This window comes from Otolemur garnettii, unplaced genomic scaffold (genome assembly GCF_000181295.1).
Source record: "Otolemur garnettii isolate 467f Iridium unplaced genomic scaffold, OtoGar3 scaffold00189, whole genome shotgun sequence".
Classification (NCBI taxonomy): Eukaryota; Metazoa; Chordata; class Mammalia; order Primates; family Galagidae; genus Otolemur; species Otolemur garnettii.
The window spans coordinates 1,742,212-1,755,365 of NW_003852584.1; the positions used below are offsets into that span (position 1 = coordinate 1,742,212).

General features: G+C 42.2%; 1 protein-coding gene across 4 annotated transcripts in view; it reads left to right on the plus strand.

Annotated features, from left to right (window-relative positions):
* TXNDC11 (thioredoxin domain containing 11) overlaps nucleotides 1–13,154 on the plus strand; it is a 69,137-nt gene that overhangs the window by 46,780 nt on the left and 9,203 nt on the right. For 2 of the 4 annotated variants that reach the window (XM_003800898.2, XM_023507556.1), the window contains 3 exons: nucleotides 1,344–1,456; nucleotides 3,804–4,004; nucleotides 10,201–10,993. In XM_003800898.2, coding sequence (XP_003800946.1) covers nucleotides 1,344–1,456; nucleotides 3,804–4,004; nucleotides 10,201–10,993 — 1,107 coding nt within the window. The remainder of the gene's footprint in view (nucleotides 1–1,343; nucleotides 1,457–3,803; nucleotides 4,005–10,200; nucleotides 10,994–13,154) is intronic. The other 2 variants (XM_023507557.1, XM_023507558.1) reach the window with 1 other exon arrangement.

Below are 13,154 nucleotides of genomic sequence, written 5' to 3' on the forward strand. Positions count from 1 at the left end.
TTGACCACGGCAGTATATAACTTGGTACCAGTTAAGGTTTAACTGATGTTTTATTTAGCTTTTGCTAATGAAGTGGAAGGGGGATAGGAAAGAATGTGCCTTTTCCCATGCTGTCTTATGTACTTTATGTTATGTACTTCACAGCCAAACTACTTTTATTATTCTTTCAGTTTATTTATACATTTCTAAACATTTATACACCTATAGAAAGAAAATTTTTTATGAAATTAAAAACATTAAATATGTACTTTATCTTTTTCAGTTTCTGTTTGTGCTGTGTAAATAGCCCTGCCTTCTTATTTTTAACATCAGTGCACGTCCTGCCCGTGGAACCTCAGTTGCTGCTGTGTCCACTCTTCACTGTGATCAGCACTGCATGCTGCTCTCTCCAGTAGTCGGCCATCTTTCCTTTCTCCCAGTTTTGGATCTAAGTTCATTTTCCACTGGTTGTCCGCACTTGATCTTTCCTGTGTCTTAAATTCTGAGCAATTTAAAGGTGGCATTTCATTTTAATTTGTTTTCCTCTGAAAGAGTGAGATTGAGTGTATTTCTTTGTAAATATTAACTATGTACATTTCCTTTTCTGTGGTTGACCCATTTTTAACCATTTTCTTTTTCTTGTTTATTTGTATGAGTTCTTTGTATGTGCTAGGTTTGTTCATTTAACAAGTATTTATTAATTTCTTACTATACACCTCAGGCACTGCAGTAGGTGCTGGGTACTGGCAATAAACAAGGCCTCTGCTAGCACATAAATTACATTCTGGAGAGGAAGTTGGATCAAAGAAATCTAAATAAGTGAATAAGAGTATATAGATGTTAATAAGTATTATAATTAAATAAAAATAGGATAATGGTGCAGCAAGTACCTGAGTGGTAGCCCCGCCTTCCCCTTGCAGACTCTGTCCCCTTGTCTTTGCTATTAGTTGGGTAAACAGGGAAGGCTTCTCAGAGAAGAGGGGAGCTGAGATGAAATATGAGAAGGAGTTGGCCATGGGAAGTGTCCAGACAGGGAAAATAGCATGTGGCTTTGCTCTGACGTGGGCCTGTGAGCAAGGGGGACAGGTCAGGTCATCACATAGGAGCACAGCGAACTCCTCAGTGCAAGTGATCATCAGAGACGTCACTCAGAGGCATGACTTGCAGGAGTAGGCTTGGATTTAATGGGCTGAGTTCTGTTTTAGGAGGAGGATTTCTTCAGCTCTTCTTCCTTCCCTAGCTAGCTTAGGTTAGAAAAGGGGCTTTCCTCCAGGGTATTTGTGCAGCAAGACTTGCTCATTGGGTTTTGTGGTTGTGTTAAGGCATAGGCCTTTTCTTTAATAAAGAAAAATTTTCTGTTTCAGATTACCTAGGAACAATACGATTTGGGGTTATCACAAATAAACATCTTGCGAAACTGGTATCCTTAGTACACTCTGGAAGTGTGTATTTACATAGACATTTCAACACATCACTTGTAAGTATTTTGATATCACATTTCTATTAGGGTAGTGGTTCTTAACCTTGTTTAGGTCACAGACTCCTTTGATAATTGGATAAAATCTGTGGACTGTCTCTTTGGGAAAGTGTACATGATTTTATATGCAAATTGACAGTTCTTACAACCCCCCCTAGAGCCTGTGTTCCAAGTTATGAACCCATGCCTAGGAGGGCTCTTGAATTTAACATCTAGAAATTCTTTGTTTATATTCTTAGGTTTTGGTATGGCCTTGTTAGTTTCTTTCTTGGGTGAAATTGCAGAGTTACTCTGTGGGAGAATTGTTCTTCTGGGCCTTTCTCAGAGATTAAGCTTCCATTGGGTGATGTTCATTCATTTGTTTCTTTTACGAAGAATAACAATTGACATGGTTTTTTCCTTAACTGATATAATGGATTTTTGAAGTTCTTGTCAGGTCATAGTGAGAAGTTAATGGCTTCTCACTGCAGAGAGCCTCAGTTTTCCATTGTCACTTTTGTTCCTGATTTCATTTGCTTTTTGGTCGAATTACCTCATCAGCGATTTCTGAGCTCTGACCTGTGTCCTGTGCAACGCTGTGCTTCTGCTTTATTCATTGCTGTTCCTCAGTAATACCGCTGAAAGCTTAGTTTTCTCTGTCTCTCCAACATCATGGACAGTGTCAGTGACTTACAGGCTCTATCTATACAGATCAGTGTCCCTGTGCCCAAATGTACCCAGCTTTTTAAAACCTGTGTTCCCCTTGGTATAAGTTCTGTGCCCTCAGAGGTGATGTGAGGCCCACTGCGGGCATGCCCCTCACTTGCCAGTCACAGAAGCCTCGCTTCTGCATACCTCGAGTAGACCAAATGTTGTCCCTTCTTGCAATTTATATTGCAAAAATCAAATGTATTTTTGTGTTTTCCTAATAGAAATGTTTATTACGGATGTTTAAGTTTATTTTTCAAATTCCCTTTGTCCCACTTTGAGAATCACTACTGTGATTGTTTCTCTGCCACCCACCCATTCTCTTTGTATCTCTCAGCTGCTTTTGATATCATCTACTTTTGCCATCTGTCATTTTCCTACCTCCCTTTTTAGCATGTTATACAGCCTACATGTATATCATACTTATTTATAGTAGAGGGTACAGAGGAAGAAATTAAAAGTAGATGGAGAAAAAATGTAGGACAAGGAGATGACACTGAAAAATACTTCGGATCTACTGCTTTGATTGGATAGTTTTTAAGGTTGGTTGGTTTAGCAGTAGAATTCCTTTTATGAAATGAACTATTATTGGGTTACTGATATTTTAAAAATACAAACAGTAGACATCTTCATTATTAGGCGATTTAAATCTCCATTTTGGAGATTTAAAGTATTTTGTGAAACCCTCCACAGCATGTTTTCTGGAAGTTCTGTTTGAAACCAGTGGTTTAAGTCATTAGAATTTCAAGAAAATCTCATTTTATGTTTACATACATTGGTTATACAAAAACAAAACAATCACTTTCCTTCGTCCATATATATAAAGTGTGATCTGTGGCTTTGGACAAGTCTAGGTTATTTGTTGAGTAATTCAAATGTGTGTTGAATCTCCTCTGTGCCAGGTTTTCATGTAGTCACTGGGGACATAGTGAACACAGCAGACATAGCCTCTGCCTCACAGAAGCTCTGTTTGTACCCTGGTGGGGCAGCACTGAGGAACCAAGGTAGAAGTCTAAATGACCCTTTTATGTATGCGTTGGCCCTTTTATAAATACCTGGTAATGTTTAATAGCTCTTCTTGGATAGGGTCAATAGAGGTGGTTACTGCCACCCCCAGGCAGGGAGAATTATCTGTTGATAGCCGAGTCTGTCTAAAAACAAAAAGAGGGGGCAGGCATGGTAGCTCATGCCTATAATCCCAGCACTCTGGGAGGCCAAGGTGGGCGGATCACCTGAGCTCACAAGTTCGAGACCAGCCAGAGCTAGAGTGAGACTTCATCTCTAAAAATAGTCGGGTGTTGTGATGGGCACCTATAGTCCCAGCTCCTTGGGAGGCTGAGACAAGAGAATCACTTGAGCCCAAGAGTTTGAAGTTGCTGTGAGCTATGCCACAGCACTCAACCCGGGGCAACAAAGTGTGACTCTGTCTCTAAATAAATAAGTAAAAGCAAAAAGATAATCACGTGATATCAAAGTCACCTCCTGCATCCACTCTTTGTTCCTTAGCCACTTACAGGAAGTGGTCTCTGTGAAGAAATGTGGGGACAGGGTGGTCCCTGCTCTCGGCCTCGTTGTTGTCCCCTGAGAGGGGTCTCTGGAAGACAGTGGTGATGCACCAGGAACTGGACCTGCCTCGCTCAGCTGTCTTTATCCTTCACAGGTCTTTCCTAGGGAGGTCACGAACTACACGGCTGAGAACATCTATAAATGGGCCTTAGAAAACCGGGAGACGCTCTTTCGATGGCTGCGGCCACATGGAGGCAAGAGTCTCCTGATGAATAATGAACTGAAGAAGGGACCAGCACTTTTTTTGTTCATACCTTTTAATCCCTTAGCTGAAAGTCATCCTTTAATAGACGAGGTAAGTGTTGTAATGTTGAAAGTTCTCATAAGGAGCAGGAGAGCTTCCTTCACCTGGGCTCGCTCTCCCACAGTCAGTCACCTGCTTTAGCAGCTGAGCGGCTGCCAGGAATGATAGCTGGGATTCTGTGCCATCGCCCTTTTCTCCTCTAAATGGGCAGGGAGGAGAGCCCATGCTGAGGACAGGGGCTGCTACAGTCTCTCTGGCCACACGCATTGCCAGCTGCTTGCGTCTGGGGTGAGCAGGAGACGGGGAAACCGGAATGCCTCTCCAGAGAAAGACCAACTGTTTCTCTTTCTGAGGAGACTTATGTTGAGCTTTCTGTATGGGAAGTGGGGCAGAGAGAGTTGGCAGGAACATAGACAGGTTTTTGTGGCCTTGGGGATGCCACTGTCACATGGGCTTTGGCCATATTTCTGGCCCTGGCCACTGTTGGCACAGCAGTACCAATGTTTGGACACTTGGTTTTTCTAAACCTTCCCTGTCCTGCAGAAGCCAGGGTGGTTTTTAGAGACAGTGCTGTCAGCACCCGTCTCTCCCTCCTGCTGCTTCTCCTTCCTCTGTTGCACTCACTCTCAGGCTGTGGGTTCATTTTTTACATGGATCATTTGGAGGCACTTAGAGAATAACAGTAAGCAGAAAGAGCCTGGGACTGCTGAACTGCTTTTAGTGAGGCTTTTATTTTTTTCTCTTCCTCAGGGATCCTCTAATTGGCCAAAACCAATTTTAGACAGCCAGTGTACCCCTGGGCAGCCTAAGCAGACACTGTCTCTCTCTGAGCCCTCAGTGTTAGCCTGGTCATCTGCCTGAAGGGACAGAGAAGAGGACTTCTCTCACCCAGCCAAGCCCCTCACTTTGCTGCTCAAGAGTCTTTTTGTTAAAGTTACTGTTCCCACTGAGGGGTATTCTAAATGAGCACTCATGTCCTAACTTAGAGGAGGAATAAGAAAGAACTCTGGGTGCTGGGCAGGGGACGAGTTAGAAGAGGCTTGGGGAGGAAAGAGTGCTTGAGATGGACTTTCAGAGGGTAGCCAGGGTTTTGAGTTGAGAGAAACTTTAGGGAAGGAACAGCCCAAGCAAAGGCACAAGGGAGGGAGAGTTGTAGTAGGCTTAGGTGTGAGGAAAGGTTTCGGGGTCCACAGGAAGGGCAGATGAGAGAAGATTCTGAAGAAACGTCTGGAGGATAAGGCCCAGGTGCTTCTCTTTGGGTTTAAAGATTAATCATAGTCCTCAAAGTCTCATTGTTAATGAGGAGATGTGACCAGAGATGCATGATAGCATTATGAAAGTATTCCTGGCAGCAGAGTTCCCGAGAAGTGAGACAATGAAAACCTAGACCTGGGTAGTGGTGGGAATAGACAGTAGGGTCTGCAGTCAGCGAAATAGTGGCACAGTCAGTAACCAGAAGTGAAGAAGCCATTGGGCGTTTAAATGGAGGAGTGGGAGGGATGAGTGCCACACTTTTGCAGTGTCAGTGATAAGCTCATTAGCTCATTGACCATGAAAGAAAGGCAGCTTTATTTTTCCATTACCACAGTCAGCCTAATTTGGGGCAGAAAGTTGAGAAGAGGTCATCTTAGAGTGAGAGTAATAGAGTTGGGGGACATGCCAAGCAAATTGTAGTGAGATACATATAGGTATCCATTAGAAGTGACCGTGTAGGCCCAGTCTGGGCAGCTGCTCTCACACACACACCTGCATACACACCCACAAAGAAAAGCACGGACCCTGACAATAGCGTCAGGTCACTGACACCTTGGTGTCTCTAGAAAGTTCTGGAGAGGTTATAAGACACTGCAATGTATATTGCACAGCTTATTAATCAAAGGAAATGCTTACCTCAGCCAGCAGAGTCTTTGTGACTAGTCTTCTAATTTAAAAACATTTCTTTGAGGTGTTTACAGGGTATGCATGTGGTAAGCAAAAGCATGGTGGTGTTCACAGGGTATGCATGTGGATGGTTATTGTGTTCAGTCTTACACATTCCTCTGATCAGAGATAACAGAGGGAAGCATCTATGGGGCAAACTTTTACAGTTATTTGCCAAGTTTTCCATAATCATTCACATGGAATTAAATGTGACATCAAGGGATATACAATGTGATATACTTGAGTTATGTTTCTAAAACTGCTTATTATTTAAAAAAACATGAAAACTAGCTCATAGAAAAGAATAACGATGCCTCATTCTTAAAGAGCATTGCAATATACAAACTATTTTTTCAATTAAAAAACATCCTTCTTGCTCGACACCTGTGGCTCAAGCAGCTAAAGCACCAGCCACTTAGACCTGAGCTGGCGGGTTTGAATCCATCCCAGGGCCCACCAAACGACGACAGCTGCAACCAAAAATAAGCTGGGTGTTGTGGCGGGCACCTGTAGTCCCAACTACTTGGGAGGCAGAGGCAGGAGGCTCGCTTGAGCCCAGGAGTTGGAGGTTGCTGTGAGCTGTGACACCACGGCACTCTACCCAGAGCAACAGCTTGAGGCTCTGTCTAAAAAAAAAAAAAAAAATCCTTCTTTTTTTTTTTCTGGAGACAGAGTCTTACTGTGTTGCCCCAGGCTTAAGTGCGGTGGTGTCAGCCTAGCTCACAGTAACCTCAAATTCTTAGACTTAAGCAGTCTTCCTGCCTCAGCCTCCCAAGTAGCTGACACTACAGGTGTCTACTATGAGGTCAAAGCTAATTTTTTTAATTTTTAGTGGAGATGACCAGCCTCTTGCTCAGGCTGGTCTTAAATTCCTGAGCTCAAGAGATCCTCCTGCTTTGGCTTCCCAGAGTTCTAGGATTAGACATGAAACACCACAATGGATGACTTTTCTTCACATGGTTGCTTTGTTTGTGAAAGATAGTAAGAATAAGAAATGAGGAACGAAGATGTTTCTTGGAATTTTTTTCTTCTTAATATAATTGATGCTCTTCTACCAAGACTTGTTGTAAACTATAGTAAATCTCAAAAGCATTATGGAGGTTTCAAGGTGGGGGTAGAAGTAGTTCTATACTCTGGTGTCTTTGAAGATAAAGCAGTACCAAGATGGGACCAAAGGGCAGCTAGGCTCTTCATGGATTGCACAGGCGTGACTTTATTAGTGCCCTGTGCTGTCAGAGCCTCATTCAAACAGGACTGAGATGTTTCTGTGGGGGGGGGGAACAATATTTAAAACACTGGCTTATTATCTAAGGTGGCTTTCTTATGCCAAGCACTATTCATTTTATTTTTTTGTACAAATACCTATGTTTTGAAGTAATTCTTTATAAATATTATACTATAATATAATATAGTTTTAATACTAAAAACTATAAAGTTTTTTTTAGTGCTCATAGCTCAGTGGGCAGGACGCCAGCCATGTACGCTGAAGTTGGTAGGTTTGAACCTGGCCTGGGCCAGCTAAAAGAACAATGACAACTGCAACAAAAAAATTAGCCGGGCATTGTGGTGGGTGCCTATAGTCCCAGCTACTTGGGAGGCTTAGGCAAGAGAATTGTGTAAGCCCAAGAGTTTGAGGTTGCTGAGAGCTGTGATGCCACAGCACTCTACCAAGGGCAACATAGTGAGACACTGTCTCAAAAAAAGAAAAAAAAAAGTCAGCAACACACAAAAGTAATGGTTTTTCATACACTCACTTTAATAAAATAAAATCCTGACCGACTTAACACCTTGGAAGTAACTTTGGTGAAATTTGACTTAACATGCTGTTCTATTTTAGAGATTAAATGCATTTGGATTGTAACTTGTTTTCCTCACAAAACTAGGGTAGGATGTGGGTAATGAAGGATGCCCAGTTTGGAAATGGATAAGTCTTAGAAGAAAATGTAAATCTAAATTGCTAATACTGATTCAAGGGTAAAGTGTTTCATACTACCAAGAAAGAGGAGTGTGTACATTGCCCTGAAATGCTGTTCATTTGTCAGGTGTCTACTGAGCATTCATTATGTGCCTGGCTATGCTGGGCTTCAGATAGAAGGATAAATTACTTGTGGTCCCTGCTCACAAGGATCCACAGGTTTATGGGAAAGAGGACATCTCAGCAGAATCTTGTAAGAATTAGGGGAGGGCTTCAAAGATATCGGAGGTGAGAAACTAGGTCTTCCCAGGGTGAAGTGGTGTTAGCTTTATTGAAGCAGCCACCTGGGACTGGGCCTTGGGAATAGATGGAGGAGGCAGTATCCCAGGCCAAGCCTCTGTAAAGGTGTGGCCTTGAGAGGGCCTGGTCTGGTCTGCAGAGGGTAATGTGAGCCTAACAAGGCAAACAGATTATATGTAGGTCAGGTTAACCTACAACAAGGTCAGATTAACCTTAACAAGGTCAGATTATATGTAGGTTTTATCCTTCTGATGATAAGGCAGCATCAAATATCATGTGGTTGAAGAGTGTCATGTTTAGAGTTCTATTTTGAAAAATGTTGTAATCCTTCCCTTATCCACAGGATACATTCCAAGACCCCTACTGAATCCCTGAAAGCATGGATAGTACTGAGCGTTGTGTTTACTACACACAATTTTTTTTCTTTTTTTGGAGACGGAGTCTCACTTTGTTGCCTTCTGTAGAGCGCTGTTAACATCACAGCTCACAGCAACCCCAAACTCTTGGGCTCAAGCAATTCTCTTGTCTCAGCCTCCCAAGTAGCTGGGACTATAGGCTCCCACCACAACACCCAGCTATTTCTAGAGACGAGGTCTTGCTCTGGCTCAGGCTGGTCTCAAACTCCTGAGCTTAGACGATCCTCCTGCCTCAGCCTCTCAGAGTGCTAGGATTATAGGCATGAGCCACCGTGCCTGGCCCACAAATTTCTTTTCCTTTCTTCGTAATTTCATAGATAGAAGATTCTGTCTTAATTTCGGAGGTGTCTAGCTTTTTTTTCTTTTCTGCTGCATATTGGAAGAATAAGAGTTGTCTTGGGCTACACATTAAATACACAAACACAACAGCTGATGATCAACAACAAAAAAATCTGTGCATACTTTTTATAATATCAGGCACCACAGCTAAGCAAAACAGTCCTCTGGTTGGACACCCCTATTTTCAGATCTTAGCAACTTCAGCATAGGATCCCCCCCCCTTTCCTAAATTGAGAAATTTCATTTAAAGGAAGCATTGTTAGGCTCTTCTTTGCCATATCTGAATCACTAGCATCACTACTTGTGCTTTGGGGTCCTTATTGTAAAGTGAGGGTTACTTAACACAGGTGCTGTAATACTTAGATAGCTGATCCAATGATTGAGACCGCTGGTAAGTGACTAATAGCAAGTAGTGTCCCCAGCGTGACACCTGCACAAAGGGACAGTTCATACCCCTGGGCAGTGGTGAGACATCTCATTATGATACTCAGAATGCTGTGCAACTTAAAACTTAGAAATTGTTTACCTGAAATTTTCCATTTAATAATATTTTTCAACTGTAGTTAACCATGATTAACTGAACCTGCACAGAGTGGAACCATAGATAAGGTGTGAACTATCATAAGAGCTGGCAGTATGGAGGCTCCATGAAGGTGGAAGAAAAAAATGATAGGTCTGTGACAACTGAGGACCTGAATTGAGTCCACAGCTGTGGGGATGGAAAGAAGAGGCCTGCTGAGCCATGCTGAAGTCCGAGCTGGCGGGATTTGGGGGATGTGGTGACACAGAGGAGAAGTCAAGGGTTGACTGAATTTGTAGCTTGATGTTGCCATTTTCCCAGAGAGGGAGGGTGGTACAGCAGGAAGAAGAGGTAAGGGCAGCAGGTGGGGAGCATGGTTTGGATCAGGTTGAATTGGTAGCCTTCTGTGAGGTATGAATTCATGTGGAAACATACAGCTGTAAAATATTTCAATTCATTCATTAGGTGCTAGGCAAGTTTTTAGATTTAAAGAGATAGAAAGTAGATAGTATGGAGTAATATAAAGATATAAAGGAAAATGCACCCAACTGGTTGTTGAGAGATTTCCTTGTTCTTTGACATACTGGACATGTGTCCCAGTGTGAGCTGCTTCACCTCTTCTGTGGTCGGCTAAGACATCTCTAAGATCCCTTACATTTTTGAGAAAGATTCATTACTTGTTAATAGAGTGGCATGTTCTGAATAACAATCCTGGACTCTTTTATTGATAAGTTTAGTGTGATCATATCCTCTTTGAGGCATTCCTGGCCCAGTCCTGTATTGGACTTAGACTAGGATGTTCTCCCATCCACTCTCAAACTCTGCTGTGTATTTCAGATCACCGAAGTGGCCTTGGAGTACAACAACTGTCATGGAGACCAGGTGGTGGAGCGCCTCCTTCAGCACCTTCGGCGAGTGGACGCTCCGGTGCTGGAGTCCCTGGCACTGGAACCACCGGCACAGCTGCCAAACCGGCCCCTGATCTCAGCATCCCCCTGCTGCAACACCGTGGTGTTGCCCCAGTGGCACTCCTTCTCCAGGACCCACAACGTTTGTGAACTGTGTGTCAACCAGACCGCGGGGGGCATAAAGCCAAGCTCGGTCAGCATGCCACAGTGCAGCTTTTTTGAGATGGCAGCAGCTCTGGATTCTTTCTACCTCAAGGAGCAGACCTTTTATCACGGGGCATCAGACAGCATAGAATGCAGCAATTTTTTAACTTCCTATAGCCCTTTCAGCTACTACACTGCATGTTGCAGGACCATAAACAGGAGCGTGGTGGGCTTCATCGATTCTGAACGAGATGTCTTCGAAGCCTCAACCATTGCATTTTCTTCTCTGGAGAAGAAATGTGAGGTTGATGCCCCGAGCTCCGTTCCTCACATTGAGGAGAACAGGTATCTCTTTCCTGAAGTGGATGTGACTAGCACAGACTTTACAGGCCTGAGCTGCAGAACCAACAAGACCCTGAACATCTACCTTTTGGATTCAAATTTATTTTGGTTATATGCAGAAAGACTGGGTGCTCCGAGCTCAACTCGGGTGAAAGAATTTGCCACAATTGTTGATGTGAAAGAAGAGTCTCACTATATCTTGGATCCAAAACAAGCTCTTGTGAAGTTCACCCTAGGTACTGTAGGCAGTTTACTTCCCCAGGCATAATAAGTTTTATTTAACTTGATATTGGTGCCTTTTATTGAGAGGGCTCATTAAAATTGGTTGTGGGATCATTTTAAATCTTCTGACCACAATTGGTCATAATTTTAAAAGAAGCTAATTTTTTCTGTTGAATGGAACAGAAACTTACTAACTCCAAATTGGATAAGTTTGTCATTTAGACCATGGTGGGGTAAGAGTCCAGCTTCTTAGATTGGCAATTCATGTCCCATTTCTAAGTTCGAGCCAGTTGAAGTCAGTAGAGACTTGGCAACTGACGGGCAGGGAGGCACACCTTTCTGACAGGACACCCCAGGGGCTGATGAACAGGAGCTTTATCCTAAAAGAAGTTAAACAGCAAGCAGGGAAAAAATAGGGCCACCTTGTCTCCCCTTCGGTTTCACAGGGTTAAGTGTGTGAGTATTGAGGCCACCAGTTCTAATTTGTTTTGCTGCAGTTTTATAACAGTTGAGGAGGCTGCTATGACCTCCAGTGCCTAGATTGTAACAAATGTCTGTCTGGTGCAATAAACAAGGGTAGAGTTGCAAACTTGCAAAAACCACTTTTCATGGGGAGGGGAGGGTAAGGCTTCATGGTGGGAAGGAAGTGTCCAGAGCTTGCCCCTGGCACTCAGCAGCAGCAGAGACCTGTCCCACACTGTCCTGTTTCCAGGACTTTGCTGACATCCCTGATATACATAAGAATTCACAAGCCGTGTTAGTTCAGCTTCATCGGAAATGGGAGGGAGAGTCAGCATTTGCCAAATGGTGAAAGGAGGAATTCTGTAGGGAAGGAAACGTTTATTTCAAGTTCTACAAAGTATGAAATCAAAAGTAAACTCAGAGCTCCTGAATACTAGTCCTTTTAGCTATCCTCTTAAATCCAGGTGAAGCTTGTGTCTTACATTAGAATGTTTGTGGAAAGGCGTATGTAAATATTGATTTTTCTACATCAAAGTATCTATTATAACATGAGAGCCCCTCAGTGTTTAAAGGAACCCTGTGACCAGTCATTTAATGAAAGGCATAATCTATTGATATTATTCCCCAGTTCAGGTTTTCTAAAATTACTTTGGTGTATTGGATTTTCTTAAAACAAGACTAGCATGTATTTTTAAAGTAAGTGTGTATTGAATTTTCCTCAAGTTCTGTTCAGTAATACTCAAGTGTTTGATGACCTCATAATGTATGCACTTTGAATTTAAGGGCAATTGAAAGAAGCCTTCTTCAGATTTCTTTCCATCTTCTGTATCTACTCAGAGATATCTAACTCAACTATTCTTTGTCCTGTAGTTGATAGAATTTGTAGGGGTCCTTACAAAAAAAATCTACCGTGTGTCATTATTGATTTAGAAAGTTAAGATAAATCAGCTGTCTCTAAGGGCAGTTTCAGAATTTAGGCTTCGTTCAGATGAGGAAATAATTTTGGTTTTGTGTTTCAAAAATGTGGCCAACTGAGTGTTATTTAGATGCTGATCATGAATTCTCTTTAGTATTCACATGACATTCTTTACTTTTTCCTTCATTCTGCACATTTCACGGCCCATTAGGACCTCAAAATGGAGGGAGTTAGAAAAAGAAGTGAAATTCGAAATACGGCAGAGGAGGCAAAGGACTCTGAAGATGGCAGCATTTGTGGGGAGGGTAGAACTGTTGGTTCAACTTAGGTTTTTATGTAATTATAGATTTTATTTATGTATTTCTTTACTACATATGAGTTTATTTTTCTTAACCTTTTAAAAAAGAAACTTGAAGAAGTTTAATAAAGGAAACAAAAAACCATAGCTCCTTGTCTTCAACTTAATGAGCATTAAAACACATTCCACATTATTACTTGTGCAGTCACTGCATTTGTAGTCATGCTTACCTTTGTATCTTAATACAACCTTAGTATTGTAGTTCGAATTCTCTTGAAAAGATTGTGGCTTGTTGATGATTTATGTAGTGTAACTTGGTATCTATTTGTGGATTAGTCTTTTTAGAAAAGAATATCATACTTTGTCCATGAAAAGTTAGAGCACCTAACACTCTGCATGGTGTTTTGTCATCTAATCACTGTTCACAGAGTTAATACTACCAGAGCTAAATCTGGTGCCACTCTGGCAGCTTTGTTCAGGGTTTTTTTTTTTTTTTTTT